Source organism: Salmo salar, chromosome ssa04 (genome assembly GCF_905237065.1).
Source record: "Salmo salar chromosome ssa04, Ssal_v3.1, whole genome shotgun sequence".
NCBI classification, from domain to species: Eukaryota; Metazoa; Chordata; class Actinopteri; order Salmoniformes; family Salmonidae; genus Salmo; species Salmo salar.
In genome coordinates this window covers 36,371,127-36,395,603 of record NC_059445.1, presented here as the reverse complement: position 1 = coordinate 36,395,603, position 24,477 = coordinate 36,371,127, and the positions used below count along the sequence as shown (strand labels likewise).

General features: G+C 41.9%; 3 protein-coding genes and 1 long non-coding RNA gene across 8 annotated transcripts; 1 reads left to right on the top strand and 3 right to left on the bottom strand.

Moving 5' to 3' along the window:
* Positions 1–630: 630 nt before the first annotated feature.
* On the bottom strand, positions 631–5,912 carry LOC106603000 (uncharacterized). Of its 4 annotated transcripts, none has more exons than XM_045716868.1 (10): positions 5,354–5,912; positions 4,986–5,117; positions 4,656–4,804; positions 4,202–4,303; positions 3,936–4,013; positions 1,966–2,073; positions 1,724–1,822; positions 1,410–1,555; positions 1,007–1,210; positions 631–816 (listed from the first exon to the last, which is right to left on the bottom strand). In XM_045716868.1, the coding sequence occupies exons 2-10, from the start codon at positions 5,103–5,105 to the stop codon at positions 779–781; spliced, it is 1,044 nt and encodes a 347-aa protein (XP_045572824.1). In that variant the 5' UTR covers positions 5,106–5,117; positions 5,354–5,912; the 3' UTR covers positions 631–778. The 4 variants fall into 4 exon arrangements, with proteins under 4 accessions (XP_045572824.1, XP_014051577.1, XP_014051575.1 ...); XM_014196102.2 differs by having other exon boundaries at positions 631–819; positions 4,986–5,098; XM_014196100.2 differs by having other exon boundaries at positions 631–819; positions 5,354–5,910.
* On the top strand, positions 5,688–8,444 carry rangrf (RAN guanine nucleotide release factor). 2 transcript variants are annotated; one of them, XM_014195894.2, is made up of 7 exons: positions 5,789–5,807; positions 5,919–5,984; positions 6,275–6,364; positions 6,482–6,598; positions 6,981–7,143; positions 7,551–7,645; positions 8,021–8,444. In XM_014195894.2, exons 3-7 carry the CDS (start codon positions 6,285–6,287, stop codon positions 8,145–8,147), a joined length of 582 nt encoding a protein of 193 aa, XP_014051369.1. In that variant the 5' UTR covers positions 5,789–5,807; positions 5,919–5,984; positions 6,275–6,284; the 3' UTR covers positions 8,148–8,444. The 2 variants fall into 2 exon arrangements, with proteins under 2 accessions (XP_014051368.1, XP_014051369.1); XM_014195893.2 differs by lacking the exon at positions 5,919–5,984 and having other exon boundaries at positions 5,688–5,807.
* A 1,478-nt stretch (positions 8,445–9,922) lies between these two features.
* On the bottom strand, positions 9,923–24,085 carry slc25a35 (solute carrier family 25 member 35). Its single transcript, XM_014195892.2, has 5 exons — positions 23,420–24,085; positions 22,826–22,891; positions 22,502–22,654; positions 12,439–12,573; positions 9,923–12,140 (listed from the first exon to the last, which is right to left on the bottom strand). Exons 1-5 carry the CDS (start codon positions 23,789–23,791, stop codon positions 11,970–11,972), a joined length of 897 nt encoding a protein of 298 aa, XP_014051367.1. The 5' UTR covers positions 23,792–24,085; the 3' UTR covers positions 9,923–11,969.
* LOC123742446 (uncharacterized) lies at positions 15,817–16,479 on the bottom strand. The gene is made up of 2 exons (XR_006769605.1): positions 16,058–16,479; positions 15,817–15,927 (listed from the first exon to the last, which is right to left on the bottom strand). It is a non-coding gene; the product is annotated as an uncharacterized lncRNA (long non-coding RNA).
* Positions 24,086–24,477: the final 392 nt, after the last annotated feature.

Below are 24,477 nucleotides of genomic sequence, written 5' to 3'. Positions count from 1 at the left end.
TATTGTACCATCTAAACCACTGTAAAATATATTTTCCATAACCAAAAATATTGTATTTTTAGCTGGTGTACAAAACCGAAAGTTAAAGACGCAAAAACAAAATTTAAGAACCGAAAGCATAGAAATACTGTACATAGAACAGATCTACCGTTTCTTAGACTTGCTTCAATGAGAATGACAGATCTATAACTCTCATTTCTATGTGAATTTGATCAGGTCACCCGAAAAGTTACATATTGCAGCTTTAAATTGAGGTTGTTGAGCTCTCCATATAAGTTTGGGGGGTTCCTCCTCATTGTCTGTAGCTTCCCTGCCTGAACACACATGCCTAAGCTAACCACAGCAGGTGGTACTGTCTATTGACATGCATAGACATGTGGATGCAGAAGCTGTCTGAAACTCTGAGTCAGAAAAAAGCACTTCAAAAGTAAAGAGGTGATATCAAGAGATTGTATCTCTATTTCCAACACCTATTTAGTCACAAAATGACTGACTACACTAAGGTTAGGACTTGGCAGTGTCTCCACAGTACCCTCTGGTGTTAACAGAAGGGATGATCAACTTTCAAGGAAGTCATTGGTTAAATTAAAATCCTGACTGGGATAGTAATAAAAAACGACAACAAGAGAATAACGTTTTGAGGTGTGCATTTATTACAAGTCTATTGATGTAGTAACACATCGGTACTGTACACCTTGACTCATACAGGTGGGGTGAAACATAAGCATGGTGATGGTGATGGCGCAGAGACAGTGGCCAAGACACAGACACCCACTCATCACTTATCCGAGGGAGTTGTCTTCTTCTTCGCCATATCTACTGAAGATAAAAGGAGAGCTTGTTATTCATTCAGTTCCTCCTTTTAGTTCTTTCTAAGAACGAACATAATCCCTCATGATGACAGTTTGTGACTAACCATGATGTATGTGTGCAGTAGACTGCAGTGTAGATAATAGCAAGTCTCATATCATGTTCATTACAGTGTCATATCATGTGTGCAACTCACCTGTCTGTGTCCGCTTGCTCATCGGTGCTGCGTATCCCCCACCACTGGCGGTGAAGCTGCAATAGTTTAGCTTGGGGACGATGTAATCCGCATTCTCCGTATCGTCATCCTCATCGTCATCTTCGACTATGGATCTCCGAGCCAGGAGCACCTCTTTGTCTTCTCTGAAGTGGGCTTTCCTCAGCTGCTCAAAGCTGGGTCTCACTGTGAGAATGAATCAATCAATCAATCAATGCATGAATGAATTCAACAAGGTGATTGTCAGGTGAGAAGGCAGCAGATAAAATAGAACCACAATGCTCTTAGCTTTCAACCTCTACTCAATGCACAGGCAGGATGCATTTGGGGGTGATTATTCAATACCGTGGAGTACTGTAATTGTGTGCTTTTTTTATCTACTCACTGTAGAGATCTATGTCTGCACTCTCCTCTGTGGCCAAAGACTTTGCCTCTGTTGCCTGCTTTGACGGGCCCATCATCCCGTGTTGTGAGGTGTCCTTAGGTTGATCTAATTGGTTTCGGTTTGGATACTGATTTGAGGCCGATGAACTAAAGGCAAAAATGTATTAAGTTGAAGCGTAGTCAGTAAGAAACTGAAAGACATACTGAATAAGAGTTTCCCGTAAAATCACACAATCATCTTGGGCCTTATAGCATAGGGTACTGATAACGTCTATATGTGTTTGTGCCTGAATATATTTGTCTTCGTGTTCTCACTTCTTCCCAGGCTTCAGAGGAGACCACGGAGGCTGGCTGTAAGAGGTGCTGGTAGTGCTGTGGCTGGGTCCTGCATCGTCCCTGAGGGACAGGGACTGCCTAAAGGAGAGGACAGAAACACACAAGATAGGTCATTAGAGGGAGAGGGAGAGAGAGGGAGAGAGGGAGATGGACACAGAATGGTCTATGCCAATGATACCCTTTCACTTGCATTTGCACCTAGTAAATAGGCCAACAGTTACCATGCCACAGAGGCAGTGAACCCATCATCTGCCTTCATCCAAGGGTTGTCTGTGAAGGGAGGCTGAGTAGCCATAATACTCATCTCATTCCAGCTCTGGCTCTTCTTCCTGAGAAATAATATTAGGTCAGATAAGGAATAATAAACCAATCAACCATGTGGATATGATTGTTTTTTTTGAGTTTTAGACAAAGCCTGATGCTATTAGTGGAGGCATGGCATCTTAGGTGTTCTCCAATCAATGTAATTCCCCATTGCAATGAAGGGACACTTTGCCTGACTGTGTTTGACATACAGTACCAGTCAAAAGTTTGGACACAACTACTCATTCAAGGGGTTTTTCTTAATTTTTACTATTTTCTACATTGTAGAATAAAAGTGAAGACATCAAAACTATGAGATAACACATGGAATCATGTCGTAACCAAAAAAGTGATATTCAAATCAAAATATATTTTAGAATTTAGATTCTTCAAAGTAGCCACCCCTTGCCTTGATGACAGCTTTGCACACTCTTGGCATTCTCTCAACCAGCTTCACCGGGAATGCTTTTCTAACAGTCTTGAAGTAGTTACCACATATGCTGAGCACTTGTTGGCTGATTTTCCTTCACTCTGTGTTCCAACTCTTCCAAAACCAGGTCGGGAGATTGTGGAGGCCAGGCCATCTGATGCAGCAGTCCATCACTCTCCTTCTTCAAATAGTCCTTACACAGCCTGGATGTGTGTTTTGGGTCATTATCCTTTACAAAAAAACAAATAATAATCCCACTAAGCGCAAACCAGATGAGATGGCGTATCGCTGCAGAATGCTGTGGTAGCCATGCTGGTTAAGTGTGCCTTCTAAATAAATCACTGACAGTGTTACCAGTAAAGCATCCCCACACCACACACCTCCTCCTCCATGCTTCACGGTGAGAACCACACATTCGGAGATAATCTGTTCACCTACTCTACGTCTCACAAAGACAGAGTGGTTGTAACCAAAAATATCAGATTTCCACTGGTCTAATGTTCATTGCTCGTGTTTCTTGGCCCAACCAAGTCTCTTCTTTATTATTGTTGTCCTTTAGTAGTGGTTTCTTTGCAGCAATTCGACCATGAATGCCTGATTCACACAGTCTCCTCTGAACAGTTGATGTTGAGATGTGTCTGTTACTTGAACTCTGTGAAACATTTATCTGGGCTGCAATCTGAGGTCAGTTAAGTATAATGAACTTATCCTCTGCAGCAGAGGTAACTCTGGATCTTCCTTTCGTGTGGCGGTCCTCATGAGAGCCCGTTTCATCAAAGCGCTTGTTGGTTTTTGCGACTGCACTTGAAGAAACTTTCAAAGTCCTTGAAATGTTCCGCATTGACTGACCTTCATGTCTTGAAGTAATAATGGACTGTCGTTTCTCCTTGCTTATTTGAGTTGTTCTTGCCATATTTACATTTACATTTACATTTAAGTCATTTAGCGGACGCTCTTATCCAGAGCGACTTACAAATTGGTATAATATGGACTTGATCTTTTACCAAATAGGGCTCTCTTCTGTATACCCCCCTACCTTGTCACAACACAACTGATTGGCTCAAACGCATTAAGAAGGAAAGAAATTCCACAAATTCAAATTCACTTTTAACAAGGCACACCTGTTAATTGAAATGCATTCCAGATGACTACCTCATGAAGCTGGTTGAGAGAATGCTACGAGTGTGCAAAGCTGTCATCAAGATAAAGGGTGGCTACTTTGAAGAATCTCAAATATAAAATATATTTAGATTTGTTTAACACTTTTTTGGTTTCTACATGATTCCATATGTGTTATTTCATAGTTTTGATGTCTTCACTAGTATTCTACAATGTAGAAAATAATAAAGAAAAACCCTGGAATGAGTAGTTGTGTCCAAACGTTTGACTGGTACTGTACATCAAGACAGATACAGCATATCTGATGCATAACACGCAATGTTCTTTCTGTCCTCTTACCTCTTACTCATACACAGACATATCTGTTCTCCTGATGTACTGGTGCCTGCACCTCCATCCAACATGGTGACACTACACCTGAGAAGGAAGAGGAGGAGGAGGAAGAAGAAGAAGAAGAAAAATGTCTATTGTCCACAGTAAATTGAGATTTGTCTTTTTACTTAATTCACTGAAGATGACTGATCAATGAATTGTAGGTGCAATGGCAGTATGTCCACTATGGATATCAATTTCCCTATATACCTCCATCATTCTAATCTACTCACAGATGAGGCCCAGGTTTGACATCCTTACTCCCTGACACAGGCATCAGCCAGGAGTGACAGCTAGTGGCTAGGATGTTGCCCTCGTCCCATCTCTGTCTCTTCCTGAAACATAGGCAAGGACCACAGAGATATAAAACCTAGATGGCGCACCTCCTCGTATCTTCTTGATTTTATATCTCAGGACAGTGGAGATGGCTGAATGGTGAGTAGAATATAATTAGGCCTATTAAGAATGGTGGAAATACAGTGCACAAGGTTCAATCAAACCTTTCAGGCATGAAACAGATGGATAACAAAAGCTTGTTGATATTGAATTTAGTAAATGTAAGTAAACCAATGTGCAATGCACCCCAAGCAATGTGCAATGCACCCATCCTCCGTCACTGAGGGATAATAAGGGAGGAAATAAAATAAGGGGGAAATAAAAAGGACCTGCAAATTAAAAGGACCTCACCGAAATTTAGAACTGTTACAATCTTTCTGTGTTTCCGTCACCCCAGAGCTGATGCTGGTCCTGAGGATGCCTTTGAGGGGCATGCTTGGGTTGGATAGTGATGCTGAGTTGGAACCAAGGCTGAGGTGGCACTGCAGCTGGGACAGGGACTGAAACAGAATAGAATATATACTTTGTCTATTTTAACAACTGAAATTTGTATTCTGCCTGACTCAAACGTCGCTGTCCCAGTCCCCGTCACCCCAAATACACATGTATGTTAAGTGGCACAGAGCCAGCCACAGAGCAGCATCCCTGGTTGTAGAGTGGTTTTAGGGGTTAAGGTGGTACCTGGCAGCTCAGGGGGCAGTCGGGATTGTGAACTAAAAGCTCTGGTTCATCAGATGGATGAGAATTCTTCAGAATGCCTCTCAGGGTCATCAATGATGATCCAGCACCAGAGTCTGTCATTGCATGTGACACCTATAGATGAGAGTCTGAGACTGAACTTCAGTGGGGAAATTGTATTGTGTCAAAAATTAACATTTGAGTCTGTTAGACTCTTCCATCAGTCAAAAGCGGTGTCCCTATGCCTCCCTATGATATCTACCTATGCTAGATATAGACCATTTTGAGGTAGAAAAACATCTGACAAACATAATTTGAGTTTTTTTTGCATAATCATCACTGATTTCAGAAGATATTTGCCATTCACTTACCTCATTCGGTTGAAGGTCACTTTCCGTTAAAATGGTTAATTGATTGATTTGATCTCAACAAAAAAGCGTGTTAGCTGTCACAATGACTGAGCCATGTAATTCTGTAGTGACGCAATAGAAGGGTTGTGATGTAATAAAGAAAGTACGAGGAAAATGAAGTTTAACTACTTTTTTTAATGTACTTTATCTTTTGTAGTCTCTTTGGTTTTGGGTACCGTGATTTCTTCTCAAGAAACACTTGCAAACGAAGAACATTTATATTTTAGACCATGTAGCTGACGTTCAGCCGATGTTCGCTAGATGGCAGGACCTTTCTAGCCATTACGTCGCGGGGACCGATTTTTTCTGCTTGTACGTCTCTGTTTTCAGTATTTACTTCCGCCAATAAAAATGGCAGCTTTGTAGCCCTTCGTGTTGTGTTTTTGTGTTGTCTTAAGTGCTTACAAAAACAAAGGTAGGTTGATACAAGTTTTGATTAACTGTAAAAATGAATACCAGTGGTTTATTCGCTGATGTTGTGATTGAATAGCGGGTACCTAAATAATGGATGTATCAATGACTTAAGTGTAATGGAACTGAGAGTCATGATCAAGTGCTAACACAGCATATGGATCTGTGCAACACTGCTGCAGTAAGTGCATATTTTTTATTCGAAAGATTATTTCTCGCTGATATGAAAGATAAGGGGAATATCAGCATATGTTTCAAAAACTGCTTCACGAGCAATAATTATTGACGTTTCGTAAAACACAGCCTCGGGAATTGTAGTTCACAAGCAGGCAACCGTAAGCGAAGCTAACCGCTGAAAACCCTACAGATAAGGGTTTTGAAGAGCTAAATAAGAATGCTGATAACTCCCTAATGAGCCCGCCCCACAAGTCTCTCTCTAATTTAGCGCCCTGTCTATTTAATTTCCCCTAGTTCCTCCAGAATGCAGAACGCCACAGTGGGTCGTCCTCTATTTGGAGGAGCCCTGTCAGCCACCATCCCTCACAGTGCCAAAGACATCAGGTGAGACTAAATATCATGATCAACACATTTCTATGGTCAACACTGTCAGCTGCAGAGGGAAAGCTGAACTGTCTCAAGAGCACATTTACCCCCCCCCACCTCCTTGTATATGAGCAGTGAATTGAGGGAGATTCCAGACAACCAGGAGGTTTTTGCCCACGACCACAGTGACCAGAGCATCATCGTTGAACTACTAGAGTTACAAAACCATGTCCAGAATGAAGACGCTGCCAGGTATGCACCAAAATTGTGGTGCGAGTGCATCCCAAATGGGACCCTATTCTCTTTATAGTGCACACTACTTTTGACCAAGGTTCATAGGGCTGTGGTCAAAAGTTGTGCACTATATGTAGAAGAGTGCTATTTAGGATGAATCCTGTGTGTTTTTGCAGTGATTGACTTGGGCAGGAGCTCACAGGAACTGAGTACTGGCACCTCAAATTTTCTAGGTTTTGAGTTCCTGCACGTCTTTATAGATTTTAGCTCAAAAGTATTGTAGCGTTCCTCCACCTATGTATGAACAATGCCAGCACATATTTCAGTCCAAGTCAAGCATTGCAATAGGAAGTGCTCACTGCTCAGCCTCCCCTTTCTTAACGTAACCTTTGACCTTTAGGTACCACTTTGAGGATGTAGCAGGGAGCAACAAGGCATCGGCCCCAGGGACATCAGAGGTCAGGACTGTGGTGGCCTTGCCCAAGTCAGACCTCTCCCTGGAGGAGTGCAGCTCTGCCTTTCTGCTCACTGGAACACAGTGTGTGTCCAAGTTCAATGAGGAAGTACGTCTGTCTGTTTCTTTCTTAGTTTTGAAAATATATTTATTCTTAGTAAAATCGTAACCTTGTTTTTCTGAAAGGGAAAGTAAGTGCACTGTGACCTCTGACAATCTCACCTGCAGCCTCACGTGTCAATTCACAACCCTTTGCACAAACAGTAATTCCCATTCACCTTGGTAGTCATGTGTCCTATGCTCAAGAGGATTTATAGCCTAGTCTTTTCAGGAAATGCACAAGTGCTAGTCTTTTCCTTGTCACAGTCAGAAGGGTCATGTCAATTGCGGTTATATAGTCTGAAACCATGTGGAGGTTTATGGCATTCACCTCAACTGTTGGTAAACTCTATTTGAACTGTTCCAGCTCTGGATCCTTTAGAATTGTATCTTATTTTGTTGCGTTCCTTCCTCCAGGCCAAAAATACAGTGACCATTCACCTTGGCCTGTTCCGACTACCACAGTTCTCTACGGATGTTCTGGTGACCTTCAACGACCCCCTCAGCATAAGGTGAGGTTACACAGGGTGTTTGTCCCAAGTGGCACCGTATTCCCTATATAGTGCACTACTTTTGAACAGTGCCCATAGGGGACTCCTGTCTATCCCTGGTGTTTTGTGAAATAGAAGACGTTAAATATATATATATTTTTTATTTTATTTTTGTCATATATGGATAAAGCATAGGTAGAGCATAATCTAGGCTAAAGGTACTACTTTATATTAATATAAATGAAACTGAAAACAGGGTATCAATGTTTTCATTAACTACTATAACTTGTTACAGATGCTATTGCCATGGTATTACCACGTTTTCCTAAGCTGCCTGTTAAGCGCTACTCCTTTTCCCTAACCTCTCCCGTCCCCCTCTCCTCTCTGGCCTCCCAGCCCTGGCAGCAGCAGTGCAGTGGGGATGGGAGGAGAGCAGCAGGAGGACATGGATCCATGGACGCTACAGGACTTCCAGCGTTTACTGCAGTCTCTCAGACTACACGACCCAGGCGTGTTTGGATAGAAGAGGGCTTCAGGTCCAGCCCGCCACACCGCTTCAACAGACATTGCCATTACACTCATCTCCAATCTTTTTGTACTCTCAGACGGACATAATGTAATATGCAAGTCACTGGTCACAGTAAAAACCACTCAAGATTGCGCTTTGGTTTTGGTTGTCTTCTCATGGTATCATTTGTGTTTACTTAAATTGTATGAACTTAGCTTATGCTGATATTATACTAAACAAAAATATAAACGCAACATGTAAAGTGTTGGTCCCATGTTTCATGAGCTGAAATAAAAGATCCCATTAATGTTCCATATGCACAATCTTATCTCTCAAATTTTGTGCACAAATTTGTTTACAACCCCGTTAGTGAGCATTTCTCCTATGCCAAGATAATCCATCCACCTGACAGGTGTGGCATATCAAGAAGCTGATTAAACAGCATTAGCATTACACAGCTGCACCTTGTGCTGGGGACAAAAGGCCATTCTAAAATGTGCAGTTTTGTCACACAACACTGGCACAGATTGTCTCTAGTTTTGAGGGAGTGTGCAATTGGCACGCTGACTGCAGGAATGTCCACCAGAGCAGTTGCCAGAGAACTGACTGTTAATTTCTCTACCATAAGCTGCCTCTAATGTAGTTTTAGAGAATTTTACAGTACGTCCAACCGGCCTCGCCACGCCAACCCAGGACCTCCACATCCAGCTTCTGCGGGATGGTCTGAGACAAGTCACCCAGACAGCTGATGAAACTGGGTTTGCGCAACCAAAGAATTTCTGCACAAACTCAGTTTGTGCATGCTGCATACGTCGTCCTCCCCAGGGTCTTGACCTGACTGCAGTTCGGCGTTGTAACTGACTTCAGTGGGCCGCTGGAGAAGTGGGCTCTTGACGGATGAATCCCGGTTTCAACTCTACCGGGCAGATGTCAGACCGCGTGTATAGAGTCATGTTGGCGAGCAGTTTGCTGATGTCAATGTTGTGAACAGGGTGCCCATGGTGGCGGTGGGGTTACATTATGGGCAGGCATAAGCTACGTACAACAAACACAATTGCATTTTATCGATGGCAATTTGAATTCACAGAGATACCGTGACGAGATCCTGAGACCCATTGTCATGCCATTCATCCACCTCCGTCACCTCATGTTTTAGCATGATAATGCACTGCCCCGTGTCACAAGGATCTGTACACAATTCCTGGAAGCTGAAAATGTCACAGTTCTTCCATTGCCTGCATACTCACCAAACATGTCACCCATTGCGCATGTTTGGGATGCTCTGGATCGATGTGTACGACAGCATGTTCCAGTTTCCGCCAATATCCTGCAAGTTCGCACAGCCATTGAAGAGTGGTGGAACAAAATTCCACAGGCCACAATCAACAGCCTGATCAACTCTATGTGAAGGAGATGTGTCGCTCTGCATGGGGCAAATGGTAGTCACACCAGATACTGACTGGTTTTCTGACCCACGCCCCTACCTTTTCTATCTGTAGTTCCAGTCATGTGAAATCCATAGATTAGGGCCTAATGAATGTATTTAAATTGACCGATTTCCTTATATGACCTGTAACTCAGTCAAATCTTTGAAATTGTTGCATGTTGCGTTACTATTTTTGTTCAATTTTAATCCGAAGTCTGAGCATTCACTATAAACTGAAAATCAGTGAAGTTGCAACCTTTTCACTTTGCCATTTCCTTCACTTGTCATCTCCTTGGCAATGGAAAACAACCCATGTTTATCTGCTACCCTTGAAAAGGAAATATTCATTTCCATTTGACAGCAATTACAAGTATTATTATTTTTTATTTTTTTTTGGAGGGGGGCTGTTTTGCATCCTACAAAATTACATTACATGGCACTGCATATGGCTGTGTAACAAACCAATCAGAATCACATGTTAGTAAATAAATATCCTTCAGAGATTGGATCTACACAAGAATCTAAACATGAATTAATACATTCATTAGAGAGATCAAAATGAATCAAAATGTCTGTAATGGATGTACAGCAATTAAATAACCCAGCTGTGTCAAGTAAGCAGACCCAATGTACAATATTAGTCAACCTTAGAATCAATAGTAGCAGTAAGCTATACATCCAGAGAGCAATTTTACAGTAAGGCAAGCGGTATGAACAAATCCCACTATACTTTATAAAAATAAACTCATGTCTAATTTCTGCTGTAAATTTATATTAAATGTGTGAAAACAATTGTTGCGATGGGTTTGTAAATCATTAAATCTACTCTGAAGCTCGAAGCTTTCTATATTAATACTGTGCTGAGATTGTTCATGTACCTTTGAAGAAGTCTTGCCTAATCTGTAGATGTTCTAATTCTCTGTAGATTAAATTGTGTAGTAGAGTTTTCCTAGTACTCAAGCTACATAAATTCACAGCAGTCAGTAACTTGATGAGGTAAGGACGTTATCATTAGTACAAGCTTGTGGTGAACATTCTGCAGAAGAATGAGGAATTATTCTGACTCAGAAACATCTTCCTATTCTTATTGGATGGATAAACTATTCTGCTGCATACCACAACGTGTCAGCAACCACAGCAGCCTATTGTTACCTCACTGTGCTTCCAAGATCAGAAACCAGTTTGAATTAGATTCTTATTGGAGTGTAGAACAAAGACCTTTGCTCTACTTTAAAAAAAAAGTTTACACACAGAAGTAAACTCCTCTGCTATTTACCTATATCTCAAGACCAAATGCATAAGCCTGGTCCCAGATCTGTTTACGCTGTATAGTCAATGACCATAGGAGTTGGCAAGACTGAACAAACAGATCTGGGATCAGGCTACAAACTCATTAAATGAAGGATCAATTAACCTGTGAACTGACCTGTGGCTTAATGAGTCTTTATCTTTATACCTGACTGCATCCATGTTCAGGGCCACCTAGATTGCAGTCACGCACCACATCCCAACTCCTGGATGTCAGTAACCGCATTGAATTCTGATGCCTGGCACAATATGGAGTGTTGGAACATGGCTAACAAAATTACAGTTAACGAAAATGTACGCTTAATCCAGTATAAACTAATTTATAGAATTTATTATACAAGAGACAAAATTCCCAGATTCTACAGCACAACAGCAGAGTCATGTCTCAAGTGTAAAACTAACATGGATTTAATAATCCATGCCTTCTGGGAGTGCTAAGTCCAAAAGTTATGGGCGGAGTTAGACAGTTGGCTGTGAGAAGTTTTACAATGTAAGTTTACTTTTAATTTGTCTATCTGCATATTTCAAGACGTGGCATATTAGGGTGCGGTGAGATACTCAAATCGGGTGAACCATAGTTTTCTCGTCAATGATTTTGAAAAAAACTTCTCCTCAAAAACTGGAAATCAAATTATCCTCCATCACTATGACAGTGGATGAATCAAATGTATTATGTAAATATTCAAAAGGTGTGGGCTACGGATAAAAATAGAAGAGTGCAATTTGAGGCCATATGGCAGAGTGCTACAAGCACTGGAATGTTCCAGGGGATGAAGGAGAGTGTGGTTGAGACATACGTGATGCGTATGTTTGCGGTGGGAACACGTGGGCCTGAGTAGGTGTGATGCCATTTATGTTTGATGAAATGTGTCTGTTTGTCTTTTGTTTATGTATGGTTGTTATTGTTTGAGAAAAAGATACAAAAAAACCATACAAAAAAGTATAATTCTGATGCCCGACCGCAATGTAGATGATGTGGCAATCATTGGGTTAATTTATGCAGCGCAACTGCTTTGCAGATGGCCTGGAACACGGCCAGGGTCTCCCTTTCCTGATACTATCTGTGTTGCTGGCAGAGTAGAGCTTGCCCTGCCTGCCGGCTACTATCTGTGCTGCTGCCAGAGCTTCCTCAGTTCGTCCCAGAACAGTAGAGACAGGATGGTGTGTGGCCCCAGACGGAAGTAGGATGCACCCAGGCCTTTGTAGAGCCCTGTCACACCCTCCATCTTCAGTGTCTTCGAGAAGCAGTCCCCAAAACCTTTATAGAGCTCTCCCTGGAAATTAGAGTATATCCAGTCAGTTTTCAGAGCCATGTTAGAAAGTAGTACAATTACATTATGTGGGTCACTTGGGTCCCTTTTACCAATACTCTAGACCTGCAGGAATGTTAATCTTCATATTTTGCTCAACACACACTTTTTTCAGAGCCACTTGGCAGCACAGTGAAAGCATACATTTTTAGTATGTGCATGTGATCACTGCGGGAATAGAACCCAGGACCTTGGTGTTGCTAGCGTCATGCTCTTACCAACTGAGCCACACAGGAAGGACCATGTAAAGTAAACCACTGACCTTGCCTGTATGATCCACAGGTTGGTTGTAGAGCCGTGTGCTGACCACGTCAAAGGGTGTCATGGCTGCCACCACCACCACACTGCTGATCATCCCTGCACACAGAGCCACCAGCCAGCTGCCCTCTGGGAACACCTGGCGGGGGGAGAGAGAAAAGGGTAACTTAGTGAAGTATGCTTAGAGCTGGTTTCCCGAAAATAACTTATAGGATGTGTCCCAGACACTGGAAAATCTCTACTGTAAGTGCCTTTTAGTCTATGGAACCATTCCTTAATAGTCAGACAGCCGGTATCCAGCTGTTAACATAGCAGATCATTTGATATGACTAAAATAATAAACAAATTAGATCGATGCAGTGTTCTTCTGTAACATTAAACTTCTGTTAACAATTTAGTTTAGATGGAGCTGAATAATGACATAGCTAGTCATTTCTTCCCCACCAAACAGAGTTACATAAACACCATGTAACTGGTGAAATATTATAAATGGTGTCAAATGTCCCAAAATGAACAGAGAACACCCTACCAAATACAGAGCACTGCTGTGGTAACCATACGGTTGTAGTACATTAAGTACAGCATTTACAAATGGGCACAATGGGAAATGACAAATTTCCATCTAAAAGAACCCATGAGCACCAACATGTGAAGTTCATAGGTTTCAAATGAAAGCTAAGAGGCCAACATTTTTTGAAACTAGGGCATATATACAGTACATACTGTAAAAACTGTTAAATCCCCATGGATTGATGAGGAATTAAAAAATGTTATGGTTGAGAGAGATGAGGCAAAAGGAATGGCAAATAAGTCTGGCTGGACAGCTAATCATGAAATGTACTGTAAATCGAGAAATCATGTGACTAAACTAAACAAAAAATCAAGAAACCGTACTATGAAACAAATATAACATATATGAAGAATGACAGTAAAAAGCTTTCGAGCACCTTAAAGGAAATACCCCAGAATGACAAAGTGAAAACATGTTTTTAGAAATGTAATCAAATTTATTGAAAATTAAATACAGAAATCTCATTTACACAAGTATTCACACCCCTGAGTCAATACATGTTAGAATCATCTTTGGCAGTGATTACAGCTGTGAGTCTTTCTGGGTAAGTCTAAGAGCTTTGCACACCTGGATTGTACAACATTTGTACATTAGTCTTTTTAGAATTCTTCAAGCATACCCAAGAAGACTCGATGCTGTAATCGCTGCCAAAGGTGCTTCAACAAAGTACTGAGTTAAGGGTCTGAATTCTTATGTAAATGTGATATTTCTGTTTTTTTTATTTGTAATAAATTTGCTAAAATCTCTAAAGACCTGTTTTTGCTTTGTCATTACTGTGTGTAGGGGGGGAAATCTATTTAATCCATTTTAGAATAAGGCTGTAACGTAACAAAAATGTGGAAAAGTAATGAGGTCTGAATACTTTCCGAATGCACTGTAATTCTGAATCCAAACATTACACTGTTGATTTTATGTGCATTTTAGATTCACTGTACTTTTCACCACATTTGTTGATAATGAAATCAGAAAATACTCTGGATATATTCAGTAACATGATAAAAAAATAACCTGGGACTAACTAGTATCTCCAGGTGACCACACACACAAAGTGTGCACAGTTCCTAAGTAATTTCTATGCATTTTTATGACTCAAAGAAGAGTAATTAACTATAAGTAGCTTTTTTTAGGACCTGAGTTTTATGATATGGATATGTGAAGCACACATTTGGCCTCACAGCTGTTTGGCTTGCTTGTATGACATGTATTATAATCCTCAACGTCTCATCTTTCAAAATACATACAGTCCTCTTAATTTTCAGCATTTCGCTCACTCAGACAACAAAAAAAGTGTCCTAATTTAGTGGGAGGGATGGGGGCAACTTCTTGTTGCGTGCGGTGCTCAAATTCCGAAAGGCTGTCATTCAAAACCCATACTGCGCTGTGAAGCGGAGACCGGAGCTCTGACATCATTTATAGCGTGTTACTGTACAGCCACTGCGTTCCAGTCTAGGCGCTTATCAGTGGGAAAATCTGTCATTTTCAACCCGCATACGGGTACGAGTGTAACGAGTTTTCGGAAAACGTGGTCGCAAAAGAGATTTTACTGTAATTCTGTCACCAATCTTTGCATCTGCACAGTTCTTCCAGTAAATGTGTTTTTGTGACATTTTCTGTGTACATTTTTCAACGTAGTCCTTGTATGGTTTGCTACAAGTTGAAATCAATGGTTTTTGTTTGGCATACATTTTAAAGTGAAAATTCTGAGTAATTCCGTTATCATGGAACTGCCCAAATACCTCTGTCCTCTATGATATAAAACAACTAACATCTGTGTTATAAATTGACTTTGGTGTGGAGTTTGTATTGTCAACAAAAACTACCAACATTCATGGGGCATAGGCCTAATGATGGAATAGGCCAACAGAGACAAAGATATTGGTTCATGCCTACTTATCGCTCTTAAATTAGATTTAACAGGTGTAACAGTGTTTCTTCTGTCCCTCTCCTCAAACCAGGGACCCTCTACACACATCAACATCCCATGAAGCATCGTTACACATCGCTCCACAAAAGCAGCGGCCCTTGCAGAGCAAGTGAAACAACTACTTCAAGGTCTCAGAGCAAGTGACGTCACCGATTGAAATACCATTATCGCATACCCCGCTAACTAGCGAGGCATTTCACACCGGTTACACAGGCAACAATTAAATATTGGTCCTTTCACCCCTCCGGTTCCCTGATAGATTCCCTCTTCATCCCTGACACAAACAGCTAGTTGTCTTTGCTCTTCTTTTGAACCTGTAGACTGTGTGCCTGCATTTCTCCTGCACTCTAAACGGTAAAGGTTCCTGGAGTATCCTTTAGGGGATCTTCAAATTGAAACTGAATAAATTCTTTGAAAAAACCCTTATAATGGTTCCTCAAAGAACCTTTGGGGTTTATTTTAACTCAGCGTACAATATTTTAATAATAGACAATATTGATTTAAATAATTGTTTATTTAGTGGCACCGCAAATGTGAATTAATATTTACAAAACACATAACAAAATTACAACATTTCTGCAGATATGTCAGACCATAATAATACATTTACTTTGTATAGAGTTTGTCATTACAATTTTTTTACTATAAACACATTAAAAATGAATCATAGGTAAACTAACAATATTGTAGACTTGATGCTAAATACTGATTTTTTTTGTTGCTTAAGTGTGTGTCCAACAACCACTTAGTTATGTTAGGAAGTTTGCCATCTTTAAGGCCAGCCCTTGTAACTTCCCCCCAACTTCTCTCATTCCCAGAACACAGTAACGTAAGAACATAAGTGTTTTGACATTTTTGGGAAATGCTACTGAAAAACAAATATAAAAAAAAATACAGCCCTAGCAGAGCCTCAAGTCCCAGCAAAGACCAGCACGATTTCACTCATGGTAAAATGGATTTCCGCTGATGTGCAGTAAAGGAGTGGGGAGCGGTGAAATCTGTGTCAACAAAAGAAAGAAAAGATTAATACGCATACAATTATCAAAGAACATAAATGTTCAGCTGTAGTGTTTTATAAGCATGCACACTTATGTTTATGAAGAAAATATTATTTGTGCATAGGCATACCTCGTCACAGACATAAAGGCCACTCGGGTCCTCATTGAAGAAGTAGGGCAAGAGCTGTGTTCTCGAGTCCTAGTAAAGCAATGATCTTACTACATTAGCTAATCTTATTACAAAATACCTATTTTTAATGTATGGCTACATTAGAGAAAGGGAAGGAATAAGAGCAAATACCCGTGTGCCTCTTCTGTATTGTCCTTCAGGGACTGTCGAAATAGCAGGATGATGTCCTCACCCCTGCCTCACCTCTAACTCTGCTATCATTTTGCCACTAGCCTTACGGAGTCCGATAATTTTCTTTCCATGGATTTGATTCATTTTTGAGAAGATCATTTGCACACATGTGTATGCTAATAGATTTCAGTTTGTTTTGACTGCTATGTAGGTTAAATGTACACTTCAAATGCAGCTGTCCTACAACACATCCTTACCTTCTTCTTGATCCCAATTGCATTGTGTCCATGTTCTGTTCTATAAGAATTTCAAAGGAAGAGAAAATGTGTCAAAGAACAGTTGAAGTCGGAAGTTTACATACACTTAGGTTGGAGTCATTAAAACTCGTTTTTCAACCACTCCACACATTTCTTGTTAAACTATAGTTTTGGCAAGTCGGTTAGGACATCTACTTTGTGCATGACACAAGTCATTTTTCCAACAATTGTTTACAGACAGATTATTTCACTGTATGACAATTCCAGTGGGTCAGAAGTTTACATACGTTAAGTTGACTGAGCCTTTAAACAGCTGGGAAATTCCAGAAAATGATGTCAATTAGCCTATCAGAAGCTTCTAAAGCCATGACATCATTTGAGTCAATTGGAGGTGTACGTGTGGATGTATTTCAAGGCCTACCTTCAAACTCTGTGCCTCTTTGCTTGACATCATGGGAAAAAATCAAAAGACATCAGCCAAGACCTCAGAAGAAAAATTGTAGACCTCCACAAGTCTGGTTCATCCTTGGGAGCAATTTCCAAACGCCTGAAGGTACCACGTTCATCTGTACAAACAATAGTACGCAAGTATATACACCATGGGACCACACAGCCGTCATACCTCTCAGGTAGGAGACGCTTTCCGTCTCCTAGAGATGAACGTACTTTGTGAGAAAAGTGCAAATCAATCCCAGAACAACAGCAAAGGACCTTGTGAAGATGCTGGAGGAAACAGGTCCAAAAGTATCTACACTGCTCAAAAAAATAAAGGGAACACTTAAACAACACAATGTAACTCCAAGTCAATCACACTGTGAAATCAAACTGTCCACTTAGGAAGCAACACTGATTGACAATACATTTCACATGCTGTTGTGCAAATGGAATAGACAACAGGTGGAAATTATAGGCAATTAGCAAGACACCCCCAATAAAGGAGTGGTTCTGCAGGTGGGGACCACAGACCACTTCTCAGTTCCTATGTTTCCTGGCTGATGTTTGGTCACTTTTGAATGCTGGCGGTGCTTTCACTCTAGTGGTAGCATGAGACGGAGTCTACAACCCACACAAGTGGCTCAGGTAGTGCAGCTCATCCAGGATGGCACATCAATGCGAGCTGTGGCAAGAAGGTTTGCTGTGTCTGTCAGCGTACTGTCCAGAGCATGGAGGCGCTACCAGGAGACAGGCCAGTACATCAGGAGACGTGGAGGAGGCCGTAGGAGGGCAACAACCCAGCAGCAGGACCGCTACCTCCGCCTTTGTGCAAGGAGGAGCAGGAGAAGCACTGCCAGAGCCTTGCAAAATGACCTCCAGCAAGCCACAAATGTGCATGTGTCTGCTCAAACAATCAGAAACAGACTCCATGAGGGTGGTATGAGGGCCCGACGTCCACAGGTGGGGGTTGTGCTTACAGCCCAACACCGTACAGGACGTTTGGCATTTTCCAGAGAACACCAAGATTGGCAAATTCGCCACTGGCACCCTGTGCTCTTCACAGATGAAAGCAGGTTCACAGTGAGCACGTGACAGAGTCTGGAGATGCCGTGGAGAACGTTCTGCTGCCTGCAACATCCTCCAGCATGACCGGTTTGGCGGTTGGTCAGTCATGGTGTGGGGTGGCATTTCTTTGGGGGGCCGCACAGCCCTCCATGTGCTCGCCAGAGGTAGCCTGACTGCCATTAGGTACCGAGATGAGATCCTCAGACCCCTTGTGAGACCATATGCTGGTGCGGTTGGCCCTGGGTTCCTCCTAATGCAAGACAATGCTAGACCTCATGTGGCTGGAGTGCGTCAGCAGTTCCTGTAAGAGGAAGGCATTGATGCTATGGACTGACCCGCCCGTTCCCCAGACCTGAATCCAATTGAGCACATCATGTCTCGCTCCATCCACCAATGCCACGTTGCACCACAGACTGTCCAGGAGTTGGCGGATGCTTTAGTCCAGGTCTGGGAGGAGATCCCTCAGGAGACCATCCGCCACCTCATCAGGAGCATGCCCATGCGTTGTAGGGAGGTCATACAGGCACGTGGAGGCCACACACACACTACTGAGCCTCATTGTGACTTGTTTTAAGGACATTACATCAAAGTTGGATCAGCCTGTAGTGTGGTTTTCCACTTTAATTTTGAGTCTGACTCCAAATCCAGACCTCCATGGGTTGATAAATTGGATTTCCATTGATTATTTTTGTGTGATTTTGTTGTCAGCACATTCAACTATGTAAAAAAAAAAGTATTTAATAAGATTATTCTTTCTTTCAGATCTAGGATGTGTTGTTTAAGTGTTCCCTTTAATTTTTTGAGCAGTGTATATCCACAGTAAAACGAGTCCTATATCGACATAACCTGAAAGGCCGCTCAGCAAGAAGAAGCCACTGCTTCAAAACCGCCATAAAAAAAAGCCAGACTACAGTTTGCAACTGCACATGGGGACAACGATGATACTTTTTGGAGAAATGTCCTCTGGTCTGATTAAACAAAAATAGAACCATTTGGCCATAATGACCATCGTTATGTTTGGAGGAAAAAGGGGGAAGCTTGCAAGCCGAAGAACACCATCCCAACCGTGAAGCACAGGGGTGGCAGCATCATGTTGTGGGGGTGCTTTGCTGCAGGATGGACTGGTGCACTTCAAAATAGATGGCATCATGAGGAAAGAAAATTATGTGGATATATTGAAGCAACATCAAGACGTCAGTCAGGAAGTTAAAGCTTGGTCGCAAATGGGTCTTCCAAATGTACAATGACCCCAAGCATACTTCCAAAGTTATGGCAAAATGGCTTAAGGACAGCAAAGTCAAGGTATTAGAGTGGCCATCACAAAGCCCTGACCTCAATCCCATAGCAAATTTGTGGGCAGAACTCAGAAAGCATGTGCAAGCAAGGAGGCCTACAAACCTGACTCAGTTACACCAGCTCTGTCAAGTGGAATGGGCCAAAAATCACCCAACTTATTTTGGGAAGCTTGTGGAAGGCTACCAGAAACATTTGACCCAAGTTTAAATTGTTTAAGGCAATACTACCAAATACTAATTGAGTGCATGTAAACTTTTGACCCACTGGGAATGTGATAAAAGAAATAAAAGCTGAAATAAATAATTCTCTACCATTATTCTGACATTTCACATTCTTAAAATAAGTGGTGATCCTAACTGACCTAAAACAGGGAATTTTTACTAGGATTAAATGTTAGGAATTGTGAAAAACTGAGTTTAAATGTATTTGGCTAAGGTGTATGTAAACTTCAACTGTGTGTGTTATATATATATATAAAATTAATATTGAAAGAAATGGCATCGACATAAAATGTAATGCAAAATAGAAGAACATATTGGAGAAAGCACTAGCCAATACTGTAAAAGTACTGCCATACAGGCCTAATATCAAATTTCAAGCCATCTTTGTACACAAATTGTTCAATATTTTATCAGGCTGACTTGAAAGATTATACGCAACATTTTGCTGCGTGGCAATACTGTGTTTGGATTCTGAAGGGCATGCATTTATACAAAAGAGCTAGTCACTGTATTACATTATGCATTTGAATCCAATCTGTAGCTACCATCTAAGCTACCATCCCCTTGTGAGTTCATAATAGTACTGCATGCTGTAGCAGGCTATATAAAGAGGAAGCCCTCCATTGACCGATTCAGTTCATTGTAACATCTCGTCTGGACAAGTCAACATCCTTAGTTGGCTAGCTAGCAATGTTATGTCAACGAAGCTAATGTTATGTTGTTCATGCTCACAAAAAAAAAAAAGTTAGAACTGCTCTAGATTGGAAACTTACGTTAATGAGTGTAAAGCCATGTTGGCTTTATGGAAACGATATACAATATTGGACAGAATATAGTTCAGGAAATAATACAAGCCTAGTCCTGCCCAGTTAGCTATGTCCTAACGGTACAGTAGCTCATACAACGCCAACTGTCAAACCCGGCTTTCTAATATTCAAGTTAATTCTTCTGAACTATAGCTAACTAGCGTGACAGCTACAGTGAGGGAAAAAATTATTTGATCCCTGCTGATTTTGTACGTTTGCCCACTGACAAAGAAAGGATCAGTCTATAATTTTAAATGGTAGGTTTATTTGAACAGTGAGACAGAATAACAAAAAAACACGTCAAAAATGTTATAAATTGATTTGCTTTTTAATTAAGGAAATAAGTATTTGACCCCCTCTCAATCAGAAAGATTTCTGGCTCCCAGGTGTCTTTTATACAGGTAACGAGCCGAGATTAGGAGCACACTCTTAAAGGGAGTGCTCCTAATCTCAGTTTGTTACCTGTATAAAAGACACCTGTCCACAGAAGCAATCAGATTCCAAACTCTCCACCATGGCCAAGACCAAAGAGCTCTCCAAGGATGTCAGGGACAATATTGTAGACCTACACAAGGCTGGAATGGGCTACAAGACCATCGCCAAGCAGCTTGGTGAGAAGGTGACAACAGTTGGTGCGAAAATTCGCAAATGGAAGAAACACAAAAGAACTGTCAATCTCCCTCGGCCTGGGGCTCCATGCAAGATCTCACCTCGTGGAATTGCATTGATCATGAGAACGGTGAGGAATCAGCCCAGAACTACACGGGAGGATCTTGTCAATGATCTCAAGGCAGCTGGGACCATAGTCACCAAGAAAACAATTGGTAACACACTACGCCGTGAAGGACTGAAATCCTGCAGCGCCCGCAAGGTCAGCCTGCTCAAGAAAGCACATATACATGCCCGTCTGAAGTTTGCCAATGAACATCTGAATGATTCAGAGGACAACTGGGTGAAAGTGTTGTGGTCAGATGAGAACAAATGGAGCTCTTTGGCATCAACTCAACGTGTTTGGAGGAGGAGGAATGCTGCCTATGACCCCAAGAACACCATCCCCACCGTCAAACATGGAGGTGGAAACATTATGCTTTGGGGGTGTTTTTCTGCTAAGGGGACAGGACAACTTCACCGCATCAAAGGGACGATGGACGGGGCCATGTACTGTCAAATCTTGGGTGAGAACCTCCTTCCCTCAGCCAGGTCATTGAAAATGGGTCGTGGCTGGGTATTCCAGCATGACAATGACCCAAAACACAAGGCCAAGGCAACAAAGGAGTGGCTCAAGAAGAAGCACATTAAGGTCCTGGAGTGGCCTAGCCAGTCGCCAGACCTTAATCCCATAGAAAATCTGTGGAGGGAGCTGAAGGTTCAAGTTGCTAAACGTCAGCCTCGAAACCTTAATGACTTGGAGAAGATCTGCAAAGAGGAGTGGGACAAAATCTCTCCTGAGATGTGTGCAAACCTGGTGGCCAACTACAAGAAACGTCTGACCTCTGATTGCCAACAAGGGTTTTGCCACCAAGTACTAAGTCATGTTTTGCAGAGGGGTCAAATACTTATTTCCCTCATTAAAATGAAAATCATTTTATAACATTTTTTGACATGTGTTTTTCTGGATTTTTTTGTTGTTATTCTGTCTCACTGTTCAAACAAACCTACCATAAAAATGATAGACTGAATTTCTTTGTCAGTGGGCAAATGTACAAAATCAGCAGGGGATCGAATACTTTTTCCCCCTCACTGTATAGTAACATTAAGGAAGCTATTCACAGAAGACCATAATTGTCTTCGTCATTCATTGGTATTTTATATAAACTTTTTCGATACATATTCAGAGCCAAACATCAACCCAACTTACCTTTTTAAACTTTTGTCACATTCAAACTTGGCACGAGCGTTTTCAGTTGCGAAGTTCCCCCGAAGAACTCCAGCAACAATGGGGGTTCCTCGATGAACCCACCTCCTAAGACGTTCTTCGAATAACCTTTTGGGGCTGTTTTTCATTGCCAAGAACCTCAAGGGTTCTTCGAGGATCTTAGAAGAACGCCAGTTGATCCCCTAATTTTTAGAGTGTACTACCACACAAATCTTGGCATCACAGGACCAAATCTTGCCTGCTTGCTGGACAGCTACTCAATTTAGGATATGTTAACAGTCTGTCCCAAGAGAATTATCTTAACAACCCGTCCTAACCTGTAGGTCAACGACAAGCTCCTTGGAGGCAGCGAAGGAGTAGAGTTGAGCAGCTGACCCCACGCTGACCCTGGGTACAGCTGCACTGGAGCCCCTCCACAGGCCTAGGATACCATGCTGCTTGTGGATCGCTGCCAGAGCATGGACCATCCCCTGAGAGAGAGGGAAGGATGGAGTGGTAGAAGGGGTGAGAGATGGAAAGGTATAAGGACAGATGGAGGAGTAAGATGTAGAAATGGATGGAAGGGGCAAGTACAGTAGTTGCAATGCATATGAACATTTGACAAACATGATTTATTTGATTGATGGAGGACTAGACTTTACCTGATGTTGATACTGATGTCCAACAGCTATAGAGGAAGTGGCCTGACTCTGAATGTGAGTCTTCACCTGAGTGATGGAAACAGGAATGTCAAGCCTTCACTCATCTCACCAACTGTCCTCAAGTCTAGCGCTGTGGGTGCAGGTGGTCCGCGATTTTAATCATTTTTACTATTTTACTTAATTTTCTCTCTTTTTTTTTTAAACAGATGGGAGTATTAATGGTAATAAGCAATTTTACAATACTTCAAATTAAAATTGTGTATTTAATAATAATAATATAAAAACAATAATAATCCTTTAATCTGTTACATAAAATTGACCAAATTAGACCAGCAAGCTAAAAGACTGCGACTCCGCGAGTGGTGGTCCTCAAGAGCTTTTGACGGTGATTTGGTGGACGCCGGAAGGGAAAAAGGTTTGGAACCGCTGGTCTGGAGGCTACACCACTGACAGCGTCATGCTGATATGGGGGATGTTTTCAGCATTAAAAACTACAGGGCAGACGTTCAAATGCGCCTGTATACGGTCACTCACTAGCCATCAATGTAAACACACAAATGATAATCCATGATGCGGGGCATGCGCAATACTCACCAAGTAGATGGGACTTCCCATCACTGCCCCCACTACTCCAGCGGCAGCCCCTGCTACTGTGGTTTTAGCAGCACTAACCCTCCCGTCCGTGTGGATGTATCCAGATGACTCAATTATTGAATACGATCCAAGCCTCACTCCATTCATGAAAAACTGATAGACAAGTCCCGGTACCAACCCTTTCTGTAAACCAGCGAGTCCATCTACTTTGCCGATAGTGTAAAAAGCGTGGAAAACGTTGCGGTAGTAAATCTGGTAGGTCCCCCGGCTTTTGAGCTCGCCTTGTAATTGCATCCGAGTTTTGACAACCTCCAGCGGGTTAGTGAACAGGCAAGCTCCGCAGGCAGCTGCCCCGCTCAATATAAAATCCATCGCTAAATGGGCTCGACCTTAGCTAAATGAAATTCGGTATATGAAGGATATGTAGAATTCCAAATCGCCGGTTCTAAGCTAAATCTGTCAAAATCCCAAGGTCACAGACTACTGCGGGACGATAATAAACAATCGGTCGCGCCCTAAAAATAGTTTGTATGTTCCATTGTGGTTATTTCTACTCAGTATTCCTTCCTCTCGTCTGTCCTTTAAACTGTGTCCTTGCCATGTTCATCAGCTGTTTATCAGCTAATCAGGACCAGCGCGCACATATCACGTGTGCAATGTGCTGATGAATCCATCCAAAGCCTTGGCTTGTCTTCTTGGCCAATGAAAAACGCTGAGTTAAGCACATCCTACATCCGGCTTCTTTTGATTGGACGATCAGAGCACAATGTAGAGGACCGTTGGCCAACCTGGAATCAGGGGTAGACGTAACATAGGGCGGATTTGATTCTACTGATATGCAGGGCACCGATCTATCGCCGGTGATGTGAACGGGCAAAAGCAGTGAGCGCCCTCCCAAATCGAACAGTAATCTGTGCCTCTCGGTCATGTCGACAAGACAGCATGGTGTATCATCAAGAAACATACAACATCTCTTTTCCATAAAATGTTTAAGTTTTTAAACTAGGTTTCATTGGGAAGGCAGATAAAGGCATGTTAAAAACACAGATTTCTACTCA